Source organism: Camelus dromedarius, chromosome 29 (assembly GCF_036321535.1).
Source record: "Camelus dromedarius isolate mCamDro1 chromosome 29, mCamDro1.pat, whole genome shotgun sequence".
Classification (NCBI taxonomy): domain Eukaryota; kingdom Metazoa; phylum Chordata; class Mammalia; order Artiodactyla; family Camelidae; genus Camelus; species Camelus dromedarius.
The window spans coordinates 13,191,345-13,207,685 of record NC_087464.1 but is presented as its reverse complement, the minus strand read 5'-3'; the positions used below and the strand labels follow the sequence as shown (position 1 = coordinate 13,207,685).

General features: G+C 37.9%; 1 protein-coding gene across 15 annotated transcripts in view; it reads right to left on the bottom strand.

Moving 5' to 3' along the window:
• AKAP13 (A-kinase anchoring protein 13) overlaps nucleotides 1-16,341 on the bottom strand; it is a 291,739-nt gene that overhangs the window by 149,674 nt on the left and 125,724 nt on the right. The window contains exon 1 of one of the 15 annotated variants that reach the window (XM_064480564.1): nucleotides 16,198-16,275. The exons of 12 other annotated variants lie outside the window; for them this stretch is intronic. Coding sequence is in view for 1 of the 3 variants with exons in the window: in XM_064480561.1 (XP_064336631.1) it covers nucleotides 6,495-6,532 (38 nt within the window). In the remaining 2 variants the exon portion in view is untranslated. Of the gene's footprint in view, nucleotides 1-6,494; nucleotides 6,588-14,376; nucleotides 14,733-16,197; nucleotides 16,276-16,341 lie in introns of those variants that run through there. 2 more of the 15 variants (XM_064480563.1, XM_064480561.1) reach the window with 2 other exon arrangements.

Genomic DNA, 16,341 nt, shown 5'->3' with positions numbered 1-16,341 from the left:
GTCATAACAAATCATCGCAAATTCATCTCATTATGTTGTATTTAGACTTCCCTAGAGGCTAATCCCTGGGCAATACGATGGGAAAAGCACGAGAACTGAGGTCTGAGCAGAATCTTGTTTATACCACGGTCTGATCTAAGACAAATTATGCTTCTATGAGAGTCTTTTCATCTATTTAAAAAAGAATTAGGAATAATATTAGCTCTCTTACAAAACTGTTGCAAGGATTAAAAGATACATGGATAGAGATATCATTGCTATATACATGGTTAGTAAGTACTCATTAAATTTTAGGTCCTATTTCCTTCCACAAGCTGGGGGTACAACCATAACCACCCTCTTTTAGTGCTAAGTTTAATTATGTAATAATGTTATCAAATATTGAGCAATGTGTTTATATATCACATGTATCACCTCATTTATTCCTAACTATCTTGTGAGGGAAGATATTACCCCAATTTGCAGATGAGGAAACTGAAACTGAGTCAGAATTTGGGCTGACATTCTAAACCGCCCCACAAAACTATCTCTACTGTCTATTTTGCACTAGAAAATGCAGACCAATAAAACAAATGAAATATTCTTAATACACGTATTTTGGGTGATTAAGTTCTGGAGATTTAAGTTCTAGATTACTGTGCATTATGGACATGGTTACAGTTTGTGGTCCATGCCGTCCATGGTCATTTTTCTCTCTTCCCTTCCACCCTCAGGGGCTACCTGGGCCCTCTTACTCCATGGTTCCATGACTTCTGGAATACCTCACTCCTCTAACAGCCAAAGTTCTGTATTTTCTAGTTTAACCTTATTGCACTGCTTTCAAGATTCTGTAAAACCATTTTCAATATCCTACCATATTAATTATACATACATCAATATCTATCATACCAATACTTACAGGGTAAATAAAAATTAAAGTCAAGTTTATACTAGACAGACATCTAAATATTTACTGATGTGATCAAGGTACCTAGTTGTTGATTCTTCTTTTTTAATCAGATTTAAGCCACCAACCTGACTCACCAAGTAACTCTCGGGAATTAATCTTCAGACACAATGCTAAGCACTAAATTTTCCCACTAAAGCAAAGTTCTTCATCTTACCTGCGTTTTAGAATTACCTGGAGAGCTTTAAAAATTCCTGATGTCCAGACCGTACCTCTCACCGATTAAATAAAAAATCTCTAGAGGTGGCCCTAGGCATCAATATTTTTTTTTAAAGGTTCCCAGGAGACTCTAATGTGTAATTAGAATCCCCATGTGATTCTAATGTGCGGCCAAGGTTGTAAAACACCACATTAAAGTAACCTACAGGTGCCGATTCATTTAAAAAAGAAAAGTAGAGCTAAGGCTGGCAAGATGACAATGAATACTGGAGCTGTTCATTTATCCTTTGACCTAATTATGTAATCCCCTGGAATTTACCCTATAGAAATGATTTATAAGACGTGAAAAAACAACAGGCGAAAAAATGAGGCTCACTGCAGCATTCGCTTAGTTAATTTCTGGGGTTTTTTTTTTTAAGGTTAAAATTAACATCAAACATTAAATGATTTAAATACTTGTGATAAACAGAATATTTTAGAGGGCCTCAAAAATAATTATACAGACCCAAGAAATAGATAAAGAGTATGATAAAGTGAAAATATCAAAATACAAAATGGAATATCAGCTGCAAGTATTTAAGAAAGTCCAAGCAGTGTGGGAGGTTAATATCTGATAATGAAATAAACCTGTCTTAACAGTGGTGGCATTATGAATAATAAGTTATGTGTAACTTAATTGTTTAAAAAATACTAATTCTTCCCTCCCTGTTACCTTCCTACCTTCTGGCCTAAGTCAGAAGGCAGGCAGCTTACTGCAGGTGTCCCCGAGAGCTGCTTCAAGGGAACATGGAAAAATAAATCACGACACAGAAGTCTGAGCCTGGACTCTGAAACAGTTATACTTAATTCATCCCCAGAACACCGGGCACTTCAAACAGACCCTCAGCTAAGAAACAACCCAGACTGACCAATCTCTACTCACCCTGTAAGGTACTCTCTCTTTCTCAGCCCTGTCGCTCCCCAGATGACTTAGGTCAGCTCAGTGATACACAGAGATTTCTGTTTAAGTACTTCTTGGTTTTACACTTAGTATAAAGCTAGGCTGATCTCTCACAGGATCCTTTGCCTATTCCATGAGTTATTGTCTTGGTAACTACTTATCTCCTCTGCCTGCAAAGTGCCTGGTGTTACTTAACGAGAGGGAGAGACACAGACACGTGGAAATTATTTGGAAACAGAGGACATTGTCACTGTTGACAGAAGTCAAATTCTAAATTGGGGAAAGAGACAGAAATACTTACAAAATAGTCTGAAACTTGAAAAAAATAGAACTGTTTAAAGTAATTTCAGACTAATGAACAGAACCCAGATCAGTAAGAAAAGTCCAATATCCAAGCACCAGAAGAGAGAGAACACATCTTTAAAACGTTAAAGAGTTTCCTTAGCTTTCTCACGAAGCAAATACACAAAGCAAAATCAAATAGCAATCTTATATGCTTACCAAATTAAACAACTAATCACAAAAGAGGGACAGGAATGCTCATCCATTTTTTTAAACTTTATTTGAAACTCAATATAATGGAAAGATTAAGAGCTAAATATGAATCTCAAACTCTAATAGAATGGTAAGCATTAAAATCAGTTGATTTAACAGGTTCCAATGGTGAAGATTCCATTTTCTATAGATAAGCTATTTGTCCTACTTACAGAAACCGGTAACTTTAATCACAATGAAGTCATAATTCTGTAAACCAGCTTTTCCAGCTCAAGAAAAAAAGAGAATTTTTGTTCATTAGTCTGGGCAGGATTCTTATCTTCAGGCATGAAGTTCACCTGACTTTGTATCAGGTTACTGTAATTAAAATTTAAGAAAAGAGCCCATACTTAACAAGTCTAAACTTATGGTTACCAGGGGGGAAGGGGGTGGGAGGGGATAAATTGGGAGTTAGAGATTTGCAGATACTGACTGGTATGTGTAAAATGGATAAACAAGTTTATACTGTATAGCACAGGGAACTATAATTGGTATCATATAGTAACCTATAATGAAAAAGAATATGCAAATGAATATATGTATGTATATGTATGACTGAAACATTATGCTGTACACCAGAAATTGACACATTGTAAAATGACTATACTTCAATAAAAATAATTTTTAAAGAACCTATTAATAATAATAATAATAATAATAAAAAAAGAAGTCTATAGGCTTCTAATGATCTTGTGTATTTTTATAAATCCCACTGCCCTTATTCAGCACTCTTCATAATTCACTGGTGAAATGCATTAATCTTATTTAGAAGCAGTTAGACAAGTGTAATAGGTCAAAATAAAGGCACACTGTCTCTTTCACAGAATACATGTGACTTTTTTCAGGTCTCTCTCCTCTAATTTGCCACTTCTGCAGAAACACATAATACTGATCTACTATTCCTAATTACAGCGTAAGATAAGTAAAGTCACGTGTCCCACAAAAAATTCCCAAACTATTTATGAAGAACTAGATTTTTAAAAAAATTTCCAATTTGTCATAGAAGCAAAAAATCTAAAAATTATTAGGAAAAAATAAAATTTACAAGACGCAAAGTTTAAGCTCAAAGATTTAACAGGTCCAACAGAATAAAATTACTCTGTCAAATTACTATAAAAGTTTCTAAACACATACTCTCATTATGCTTAACATGAACCAGTGACAAAGAGTTGGCAGATCAGCCCTGATCCAGGACCTGCCTCATTCTGAACAGCAATGTGTTAACAACAAAGATCCCGCCAGACTGCCAGGAACCACTTTTTACGTCCTTAACATCTACAGACCCTGGGGAGACAGGCCATGGGCAGCAGAAAGAAAAGTCATGGCATAGACAGCAACATGGAATGTGGTACCAGCTACAGATCCACTAGACCGATTTCCGTTTCTCCCAAGGCATACTTCACACAGGCCTGGAAAAGTTGGAAACTAACTCAATAATATTCAAGGGGATTTTAAAAGTTCAGTCTCAAACAGGGTTTACTATTACTATTATTTTCAGAAAATCAAAAGCATCCAAAAATCTACTTTAACGGTTACGTCAAAAAGAGCTTCTGTAATTTACTGACATGATTTCCTTGAATCAAATGTGCAATGCCAGAAACTAATTACAGTGCATAATAAATATAATACAGCTGACCCTTGAACAACTTGAGTTTGAACTGCATGACTGCATTTATACACAGGTATTTTTTAATAAATACATACAGTAAATACTACATGGTCTGTGGTCGGTTGAGTCTGTGGATGTGGAACCGTGGTCACTGAGGGCCAACTATGGGACTTAAGCATCTGCAAATTTTGCTATCAGTGGTGGGTCCTGGAACAAATCCCCTGCGGATTCTGAGGGATGACCGTACCCTGTAAAGCAGTACCCAGTCTTTCAGAGCTCTTTCATTATAAATATCATTTGTAATATTCCAAGTATAAGGCTGATGTTCTGTGTATAGATGGAGAACAAAGTTCAGGTAAACCAATCAAGGTTTCACAGAATAAAGGGCTGAATGAGGACTAAAAGAGAAATTCTTTTATTAATTCCAAGCAATTTATTCTCAGGTAATTTAGTATAGTAACTTATGTGGATTAATGAACTGAAAGAAAAGCTAAATGCAAATTATTTTATTAGATTGCCTTAAAAAAAAAGATACTATTCTACTGGACACTCATACCTTAACCAATAAAATCATTTTCATATTAGCAATATTCTCTAAAATGGTATGCATATACAAAGATCCCAGAAGATATTCACAGCATAAATATACAGAGAATTTTAACTTACTCTGTAAAAGCTTAAAAAGAAAATCTAAGTCCTATTAAATAGGAGGGAACTGGATTATACATGAGGCAATTACAAAAATGCTACTTCTATATGAAAATGTATTGAGCTCTGTATAAATACTTTGGTTTTCAAACATTCGTGTATATATATATATTTTTTTCTGTTACCAAATAAAATGTTTCCAAAAGTCTGTTGAAAAGATAACACGACAGATGGTATGCCATTGTATTACAAATGTGTTCTACCTGGAATCTGCTCTTCTCTGTACTGTTCTTAAGCTCTTATCTCAGGATATCTTAAAAAACCACGTTTTCAGAAAATGAATGGTCTAGGTCATACATTTTTTTCCATTTATTCATTCAAACATTCAACAAATATTCAAGCAGTAACTATCATGTTCCTAGGTATGAAGAATATATTGATGAATAAATAAGACAGCCAAGGTTCCTACCATAATGGAGCTTACAGTATAGAGGGGCATGATTATAGTTAGAGACAAGTGTTTTAAAGAAAACAAAACAAGGTGCTTATGGCACAAATTTCCTTTGAGTGGAGATAGTGGCTTCTGCAGACAGGAGTCTGGAAAATCTCTGAGGAGTCATGACAACTGATCTGACTCATATGAAAGAGCCAGGATGCAGAGTTACTAGGACAGACTATCAGGCAAAGGATACAGCAAGTGCAAAGATCCTGAGGTTAGCAAAAGAAAGCAACGGGAATGAGGAAAATGTCATGAAATGAGATGAGAGCTGTATGGGGTTCAGATCTCATGAAGCTCTGCTAATCATGTAGGAACTATGATTTTATTCTGAGTAGGGTGAGAATATATTCAAAAGAGGAAGGCAAAGAGGGAAAAAAAAATGAAACTATCAATATTAACTATCAATGGTACCAGACAAATATAATTGACTTTTAATCCTCACAGTAACTTTGAGGCAGGGGCCGGTGTATTTCCATTTTTCATATGAGGAAACTGAAGCTTAAGGAATAAGTTGCCCCAGTTCACACCTAGTAAGTGCCAAGGCCAGACTCTGTACCCAGACCTAATTCCAAAACTTCTGTACCTCTCTACACAATCCAGTCATACACTCTCACAGCTTCAAACTGCGACTGCATTCAAATTATGCAAACTGTAAGTCTGGTACAATATTTATCAGAAGCTAATCTATACTAGGTTTTCTGTTATATATTTTGTAGGATCCACAGCAAGTTTTCAACTGTGGAAAAACACAGATTAAGAGGCCATTCCCCAGAGACAAGGTTACAGCATCCCAATAAGTATATTCATGGCCGGCCCCAAAACGGAAGGTTCATGTATGTGGTACAACAAAATCCATTAAGGTCAGAGTTAATTTCAACCAATTTCCCAGCATCCCATCTGTTATGCAACTGTCAACAACCAATCAACCTCTGTCTTCTAACCTTGTCCAGCATGTTGCAACTCAAGAAAAAGGCTCAGTTTCATGTTAACATACACGGAAAACCCTGTCAAATCAACTCAAGAGAAAAATACTTCTCCAGTACTAACAACACTAGTCATTCAGAGGGAAGTTCAAAGATAGGTCTTGTTGAGATACAGCAAAAAGCCAGATCAAATGGCAGAGAATAAACAGTGCATCAGTTTGGAAGCTGATACTCACTTATAGCTGCCCGAACACCACGAACATTGCAAGCCCATCCTATTCAGGTCCTGGCTTTAAAAGCAGAGAAAAACAGCCAGGTCAGCCCTCCCAAAAGGCATGTTTTGCTGAGTCTACTTTGGACAGGAAGTGCAGCACCTAGTTCCTTATTTGAGGGTTACTGCAATATCTTCTATGAAACCACATCACCCTAACAGTGCCAAACCTCAAGAAGTCCTACAAAATCAACCATAACTCCACGGAGATGGAGTGGGAGAGGCTAATGCCAGAAAAAGGAGAGGGAGGGGGAAAGGGGAGAGGAGGTGAAGGAGGGACGGAGCACGGGGGGGGGGGGGGGGGGGACAGTGATCCACCTTAAAATGAATAGGAGGTGGTTGTAAGGAGCTCATTGCTAGACTAGTTATGCACTCACACACGTGCAGATTCACTAGAAATTTTAACACCCATACTCTGAGTTTCTGTCTTCCCTCCTTCCGTTTTTGACTGAATACTGCTACTCTGCTCTTAACAACCAGAACGGGAACAGTGCAAAGGAAAGAGGGCACATAATTTGAGCAACTGCTGGGTATCAGCAATTTGTTGTAAATTCTGTTGTTAAATAATACAAAACAAGTTTTATATGGTAATGGTAAGAACACGAGCTGGAAAGCCAGAACAACTTGGTTTGTTTCCCTTTTTTCTTTTCTTTTTTTTTTTTTTTTTTTGACATTACCGCCTGTGTGATCTTGGGCTAGTTACTTAAATTTCTCTGCAGCTCAGTTTCTTCATCTGTAAAGTGGAAGTGCTAGGTTTACTGTGAGAACAAATGAACTCAAATGTAAAGTGTGATCAGCACAGCATCTGGCTCTCCCAAAGTGCTCAATAAACTGCCACTATATGGGGTACTAGGGCTGGTATAATTCTAATGAGCAAAACAGAGGCAGTTTCTGAGTATTCGAGGGTTAAAAAGAAAAACAAAAAGCACAAGGACCTTGCTTGTGGGGTAACTGTCAGGCAACCTTCCCTATGTCACCCTACCACTATTTACTCCCAAGGGCCCTAAGAAGAAAATGGGGCTCTAATTCCCTGCTGTTTCAAGGGACAGTGTTGCAGTTGCAGGGTGAGTTTGACCAGGAAAAAATGTGTCAGAAATGGGATGGTGGTGCAGAGATGCCATATTCAGAGAAAGCTGAGTGATCATCTTATTTCCAATGAATCTTCATTCCTACACTTCAAATAAAGGGATATGCTACATTTCTAAGAACTTGACAAGCATGTTCTCATTTAGTCCTATCAGGCCTATGAGGTATATGCTATCATTTCCCATTTTATGGATGAGAAACTGAGGCTCATGGATGATTAATAGGGATGCACTCAAGTTCAGCTTTGCCATCTTTAATAACAAATAGTTGAAAGCCTACTGAACATGTATGTGATCAACGATCAATTAACTGCAGAGTTTACTATCATATCAGTGAAGCAACATCACCAATACAATAGTGTCAAAAAAAAAAAAAGGAAATAATTCTGTTAGCGTTCTCTACATAAAGTACAAATGTCCTTATGTGCTTTTGATGCAGCAATTCTAATGGCCAGTTAAAGCACAAATGTGTATTTACTATAAAATGCTACAATAATCAATGACTGAAAACTGTTAATGTTATGAATAGAAGAGTTTTCAAATGATTAAACTAGTAGAGAAACAGCCTAACAGATGATATGGATATTAAGAGAGAGTGCACTGGCTAGATAACTGTACAAGGACCATTTTATCTTTTTTGAGCCACAAATGTTTATAAAAATCTAAATGATGCAAAGAACTACAGATATTAGATTATATAAAAATTAATTCTGATTAACTTTTATTAACTATCATTTATAACACTAAATAAACATTCACTAGAATTATTTTTTTAAATTGTATATATCTCATTCCATTTAGGTCATGTGTCTTTGGAGGAAAAATTCTGTATTTGTAATTCACAATTCAAAATCCCATTTGTATCTCTATTTTGTAAATCAATCACGGCTTATAAGAAAAAAATTAAAAGCAGAATGTCAACACTGCCACCTCCAAATTTTACAAGAAGGAAAAATGGCCAAAATCATGTATAACAATTATGACAAATCATCTTCAATCCAGATATAAATGTATGAAGAAATGATTTAGGAAAAAAATGAGGTGCTCCAAATATGTTATGATTTTTTGCTAATTAAATGTCAAAACAACGGACTTTACTAAAAATACTTCGAGAATACAACTATATACAGCCGGGCCTCAGTATCGGCGGGGGATTGGTTCCAGGAGCCCTCAGGTATACCAAAATCTGCAGATGCTCAAGTCCTTTAAATACAATGGCACAGTATGTAGTTATTAGTGTATATGGACACTAAACATTTGAACAAAGCTTTGTCAAAAATGATTGTTTTACAATGCTGAACAACTTCAGCGGCTAAAGCTCTTCCAAGATTCACTAAACCAAGAATCCTAAGCACAAAATTCCTCTTAGAAAACATATTCTGGAAGAACGTTCCTAATTTACCATTTTCTACAGCCCACCTAGTTAGAGCTACAGAGATGCCAGGAGAAAATGAGTATGCCGCTTAGTGAATCAAGAGTGATCTCGGAGCTGGTAATGCTGAGAAATTATCGTTCTTCCACCATAAGGTCTAATGTTTAAAACGAAACTATTAAATTTTAATAAAGATATAGAATTATATCTTATACTATTTCATATTTATTCTCATATGACACAATTTCACTCTACACTGGTGATACTCAGCTTTGGCCAAGACTGATTTTAGCCAAAATGTTTATTCAATATTCTTTATCTTTTTTTCCTTGCTTAAAAATCATTTTTATTTCTGTTAATAATAAACACAGGTAAAATTTTCAAATCATTCTTTTATTGATATGCCTTTAAGAAAACTTCAAAATTGACCAAATAAAAATAATGTTTTTATTAGTTACTAAAGGTCTGTGTTTTTTAGAGGGTAGGTGACAACTGATCCTTCCCTCACACGGGCCCATCAAGTCCTACACTCCAGGTTCATGTTCTCCTCGCTCTACAGTGAAATCAAACATTTTCAAAATCACATGCTGCTGCTAGAGAGTTTGTTACCACAGGTTAAGCTGTATAACTTCGTAACTCTTTGAAGAAAACCTCTGAGGCCTAAATGCTACACACCAAGAACACAGCACACATACAGTAGGGAGAGACAAGAGGGTACAGAAGTAAACACAAGACATACAGAATAGCTTTATTATTCCAACCAACTTCCAGTACCCATCCAACATCTTAGATGGTCCAAGGCAGTGTCAAAGTCCATTAAGTTTTGGATTTGCAACCTGGTTCAAATTACTGTGCCATTACCAGCTAAGGTGATCACCTTGTGAAATGAGGATAATATGCCCACTTTAGTAGCCTGTGTGACTGAGAAAAGTTACCTACCCACTGCGAGTCTCCTGTTTCTCATCACTTATGGATGATACCTAGTCTGCCTATTTCACCAGGTCGTTAAAACCAAGTGAGATTTGTGCAAATACTTTGTTAAAATCTATGGGCCCTATGGCCCTATGGGAAAGTTTCCTATGTAGTCATAAAATCAGCGAAATGATAGTGCACTGATCACTGAAACTCACATTCCAGTTGGTTGATCTGCCCAGACTGTCTTTTTTGGTCATATTTATCTAGTTCTCTGTGAATTAAAGCTAGCAGAAAGGTTGGGAGAGTTGTAGTGAAGCAGACTAATTTTGAATCCAGGGTCTACCTCTTGAGGCGATGTGATCTTAGGTGATTTCACTCACCCTCCCCAAGCCTCAGTGCCATGTTTGTGACATGGGAAGAATGAAGAGTCTGGGAGAGGACAGAATATATGAGAATTTATACAAAATGCCGAACACAAATACAACAAATGCTAACTAGTGTAATTCTTATATAAATACAAACATTATCCTCAGAAAGTGCATTCTGCAAATTTCCACAGGGTTGCCAGATAGGGCAATCCTGAGATTACTAGTCGAACGGATTTTTAAAAACTATAAAATGTCAAAAGTCTTAAAATGCTTCGGCTGGAAATTTACAAAAGGAAGGGAGGGAGGAAGGAGTCATTGGAAATCAGATCTATGAACCACTGTAATTAAATTAGTTTGGTTAAAAATCTGACAATGGTTCCAAACAGGCCTCCTCACAAAATTCTGTCAAAAGAATTTAAAAATAATCTAAAAACAAACTTGTGAATAATGACAACTTACTAATAACTATATGGCTTCGGGTGATATATTTAGTCTCTTTGGGTCTCTTTTCTCATCTGCAGAAGAATACTGACTGTATTAACTACATCTCAGGTGTTTGCTGAGCGGTTTTAAGTAAGAACACATGTAAAGCACCAATGTAGCAGGTATTCAAAATTCAGTAACTGTTACTGCCCATCCCTCTTTTCTAGTTTCCACTCAGTTCTACCACCTTATCTTTACCAAAAGACAAAGACTCAGATCACACAGTGAGAAGGGAGAACAGATGGATGGATAAATGGATGGATGAAGGGATAGACAGATGAGCAGATGGATGGATAGATGAATGAGACTAAGGCCAGAGAAATGTAAAATTAAAAAAAAAATTTTTTTGCTCTATTATTTTGAAGGTAAATTTGCACATTTGTTTCATCCTTTCCCCTCTTAAGCAAAAGCTCCAAACTTGTTTTGCACCCAATGGGCTACTGAGGACCCACTTGTCAAGGACTTGAAGAGGACTCAGAAAAGGCAGTCACTACGTTAACAGAACATCTTGCTCAATAGGACTCAGCTCCATTGTGAAATACGTACACCTGAGTACCAGTTACTCTACCACCTGACCCCAAACCCAGGTTTCAAGTGCAAATGGGACAAAATAAGGCCTTAGGAACAACAGACACAAACTCTCAGAGAGGGGCCAACACTGCATGCTACAATGAGAAACCACTGATGGAGCACCCCGTGTCTGCCAGGCTGGGTCTGTGCTCTGCGTGTGCACATGTGTTGTCCCAGCCTGGGCCGATCATTCCTGGACTCTGAGCCTGAGTCTGGCTTGTAGCCTTGTGATGTTGGGCAACTCACCTCTCTGGCCTCAGTTTCCTCAATTATAAAATACGGATAATAATACCTACCCTGCCCCTCACTAAGCTGTCGGGAGAATCAAAATGTAAAAAGACAGCCTAAGTGTAACCAAACATAATTTTAAAACCATATGATGGGCAATATAAATGTAAAGTTACTTTAGTAAGGATCTTTTTCTCCTCAGGAAAGAACAGGCTAGGACTACATGCAAAGCCTACTACCCTTTCCTTATTAAGTGCTGCTCATCCAGTAGTTCAGGGGCCTTTGCCCCCATCAAATTTTTGTAGCAGAAGAACATGGGCCTCAGAACTCCAAGAAGGGAGAGTACTGGCAGCTCTATCATATTGATAAAGCCTTGGGCTAGTTACTTTAATTCTCTGAGCCTGCATATTCTACCTGTAAAACACAGAGAATACCTGTTTCACTAGGTTGTAATAGTGTTTCAATGAAATATTACCTGTAATGTACCAACCAGGATTTCTAGTGCACCGTCGGCATTCAATAAATAAAGATTTGTTGAATTGATACTGAAAATGAGATAAAGTACGAGGACAAATACTTTTAAACTCACTCTGAGGGCAAATAAAATACTTTAGCACTTTTATGTCCACACTCCAGAGTGGAAATTCGTCAAAGAAATACTCTTCCTGTAAGGGAGGCAGCACTGTAAACGCCTCCCACCAACCCAGAGGCATCGGCGTCACAGCACGTATCAGGAAGTTAAACCAAGCCTGTAAAGCATTATGTATTACGCCAGGGAATAATTTCAAACTCTTATCAAATAGGTACCTTCAAATGCTCCTGAAGATATGAACAGATTTTGGCCAACTTTCCTTAGTGTGTGGGAAAACTGATACAGGTCTAGAAGGAAAGGAAAATTAAGAAAAGGACAGTAATAGGTAACATTTATGCCAGTCACGGTGTCCTGCCCTTCTTCCATTGAGATGTTATGCATTCTTCCATTCATATCCCAAAGCATCCCATAGAAGACAGTCCTCTCATTCTTCCCATGTCACAAACATGGCACTGAGGCTTGGGAGGGTGAGTGAAATCACCTAAGATCACATCGCCTCAAGAGGTAGACCCTGGATTCAAAATTAGTCTGCTTCACTACAACTCTCCCAACCTTTCTGCTAGCTTTAATTCACAGAGAACTAGATAAATATGACCAAAAAAGACAGTCTGGGCAGATCAACCAACTGGAATGTGAGTTTCAGTGATCAGTGCACTATCATTTCGCTGATTTTATGACTACATAGGAAACTTTCCCATAGGGCCATAGGGCCCATAGATTTTAACAAAGTATTTGCACAAATCTCACTTGGTTTTAACGACCTGGTGAAATAGGCAGACTAGGTATCATCCATAAGTGATGAGAAACAGGAGACTCGCAGTGGGTAGGTAACTTTTCTCAGTCACACAGGCTACTAAAGTGGGAGGCTTAGATTTAATTAAGCTTTTTGTCCCTAAGCAATTCCACTGTACTACCCTGTCTCTCTTTAAGCTGAAATATATATAACCCCTATATTTGCTCCAAGAAATAACCATAAACTGTGTGACAAATAAACTCTGATTTTTCACATTTCACAGCTTTTAGTTATCATTCTAGGAGGCAGATATTACTATCCTTTTTAAAAAATCAGATGAAGAAACTGAAGCTTAGAAAGTTAATGTGGCCAAAGTACTACAGTTAAAAATGGTGGAACCAAAATGCAAACTTAGGTTTGACTCCAAGGTTTGCACACTTAGCCATTACCTGAAACTGCCTCTCAGTCTCAGTTCTAATGAATGAGCCAGGGCCCAAGATTCCTTGTTTGTCATATGTGAGTGAGATGTCGGAGAGCACCTGGCTCTAACATTCTCTCATTAGGAGACTCCAAAGCAGCACTCATCTCATGCCGTCACTTGCTAGCATTCGCTAAACTAAGAGCCTGGAGACGTGGGTTCTCTCTCTACTCTGTCCATCACTAATTAAGGGACCTTACACAGCGTGTTCAACCAACTCTTCTTCAAAAAGGGAAGTTGACTGCATCTACCTTCAAGCAGAAGTAGGTGCAGGTATTCTCCAGGGGTAAGATTTCTCAAGAAAGACTGGTAGGTAACATTCTGATTAAGGTGAATTTTCACTTCAGATGCATCCATATTCATAACATAAGATCAAAGCATAAGCTAAAGCAAAACAACAGTGAGTCAACAAAATCTCCCTCTTCCCTGTCACTGAACTAAGTGAAAGTTAACAGGTTACAGAAAAGGGAAACTGCCAAAACTGTGCTGAACATAGTTCCCTAAAGACATGGGTCTTATTTAGAGAATCCGTCCACCTCTAAGCACAGCTGAGTCAATTTTCACTTAGAAATGGCTCACTTCAGCAGAGTGGATTTTCTAAATAAGCTTTAGGCACACAAACACAAACAGAACTTGGACCCTAATCAGCACGATGCCATCCCTTTTCCTCCTCAAAAAAAATAGCAAATAACTAAAACAACAAATTTATTTTGGGAGAGGTATAGAAGGAGTTAAATAAGCTTGATTTTTCAGTTACGGCTGGACTCTACACAGTAAACGTGAACTGTATATAGTCATATTTCAATTTCATATTAACTGAAGAGAGAGGATAAGAGACAGGCCTATATGGAAACACTCAATTTGAAAGAGGGCAGGGGTAAGAACGCCCACGTCTAACGATTTTAGTGAACTATTAGAAATATACCATCATCCAGTGGAGCACATCTTAACTTTCTACAAATGTCTCTGTGGATTTCACAAAACAAACTCTTCACTGAGAAACACAGGTGCATAAACTTTTACCTGTAATTTCAAAGGATGTGGACCGCATGAAGTCTACTCTTGGGGCCCTTGAATCCAAGGAGTGGAAGGCACTCTAGACGGCCTCTTAGGAGATGCGACGTCTATTTCTGGCCCGGCCACCTTGTCGCTCTAATCTAGTCACTTTGCCTCTCTGGATCTCAGTTTCCTCATCTGTTAAAGATGATCTTTCCTGACTCTTCAGGGTTGAAATTCTAACAAAGTTTACTGATACTACAGTAAGAGTGAGGGATTTAGTAAAATCACCTCCTTATCATTTTTTAAATTGTTACTCATTACTCAGAGCACTTTTTCTAGGTTGCAGAGCAGTAACTGCCAGGAGAATCTAAGCTCTGGACTAGGTCTACAGCAAGGCACTCCTATTCCCCTCCTGCAGTCCTCTGTTAGAAAACCTCAAGTTGGCTTTCCCTTACTTACTTCCCTCCAAAAGGGGAGAGGTGGCTTTCCCACATGTACAGCGGTAGCACTATGAAGCAAGCCAAAAAATCTTCTCCAAGAACAAACACACTCCAGTTTCCTTAAAGCTGTGCTGCAATAAGTCTTGTGACATCCTCGCCCCGCGTAGAATGAGGCTGTTGTAATCACTCTATTTCCCCATCTGGATGGCAGTCCTTAACCAACTCTGCTTCCCAGCAAAATCTCTGAGCTCTAAGACTGAATAGAGAGAAATTGCATTGAACTTCACAATAGTTATACCGAGTTGTTTCCACTTCTGGGACAAGGCCTGTCTTCCTAAGGCCATGAGGAGAACGAGCAGAAGGAATCCAGTCACTGGCCAGATGGGAAGTAGGAAGGAATGGAACATATCACTCTCTGGAATACTGTCATAGGAGAGCTCAAGTATCCAAAGCTCATCTGAGATGAGGTGTGACCTCCTACCGGCACTGTATCTGTACCACTCATCAGAGAGCTTTCTGCAAAGAACCTTCTGTCTGGCTTGACTGGGAAAGTTAGAGCAGGTAAAGAAAAACACACAAAAAACCTTATTTATATAACAGTCAGTAGCATTATGTTCTGAGATCTCTTCTTGGCCCTTCTAGATTACCCCCCCACACAGCTTAAAATGGTAAAAAAATAAAATGCAACTAAATTAAGTCTAACGTGGCAAAATATCTGAGAATTTGGGAATATATAAGGTTCCTTCAATTGCTAAAAACATAAATCCAATGGGATTTACTCTTGTTTAGCCAATGTGGTAGAAAAGATGATCATGACCATAACCAGTAAAAATCATATTAAACAAGAGAAACTGTACTTGAAATTGTCTACCTTTCATAAATATTGCAATGAAAAGTGTTAGCTGTTTTAATGCATTTATTTGTTTATACAAGAAAATAGAACTCTTTAAATGTTTTGACTAACAACCTTCCTTCAATCTAAAGAGTCAGAATGTATAACAATTGAACCCACAAACACACAGACAGGATTTCCTACTGCACGTTTCCAGGACAACTCAGTGGCTTTTTACCGCTACTCATATGAAGACATCACTGCTCTCAATTTTATTTATAAAAATTACACTCAAACCAAAACTCTGTGGTTCAGCATACTTTCCATACACAATTACTACATTAAAGTATTTGTTTCTAGTTAACTTTTTAGTCTTGGAGACATACCGAAAAAAAAAAAAAAAAAGAAAGAAAAACGTTTCCTCTTGCACTAAACCGGGAAAAGCTGGATACCATGGTAATGGAGTGCTACCCCTCAGACCAGACTTACTCTGAGTTTTCAGTAAAATGTTAAGAGGCAAGAAGCAGTGAAGGCAGGGAGACAGAGGAGAGAAAAAACGGTGACATGACTTACGTGTGTCACTCTCAGACAATGCAGTGGTTAGCAGGAGCAGGCTGACAAAGCCCCAGGAAAGGCAAGGCGCAGGGCTGAGGTTTCAGTTCCTGGCAAGCGCCCACTGGGAAGCCAAGTGGGCAGGGCTTCTATGAACGAGGGGTG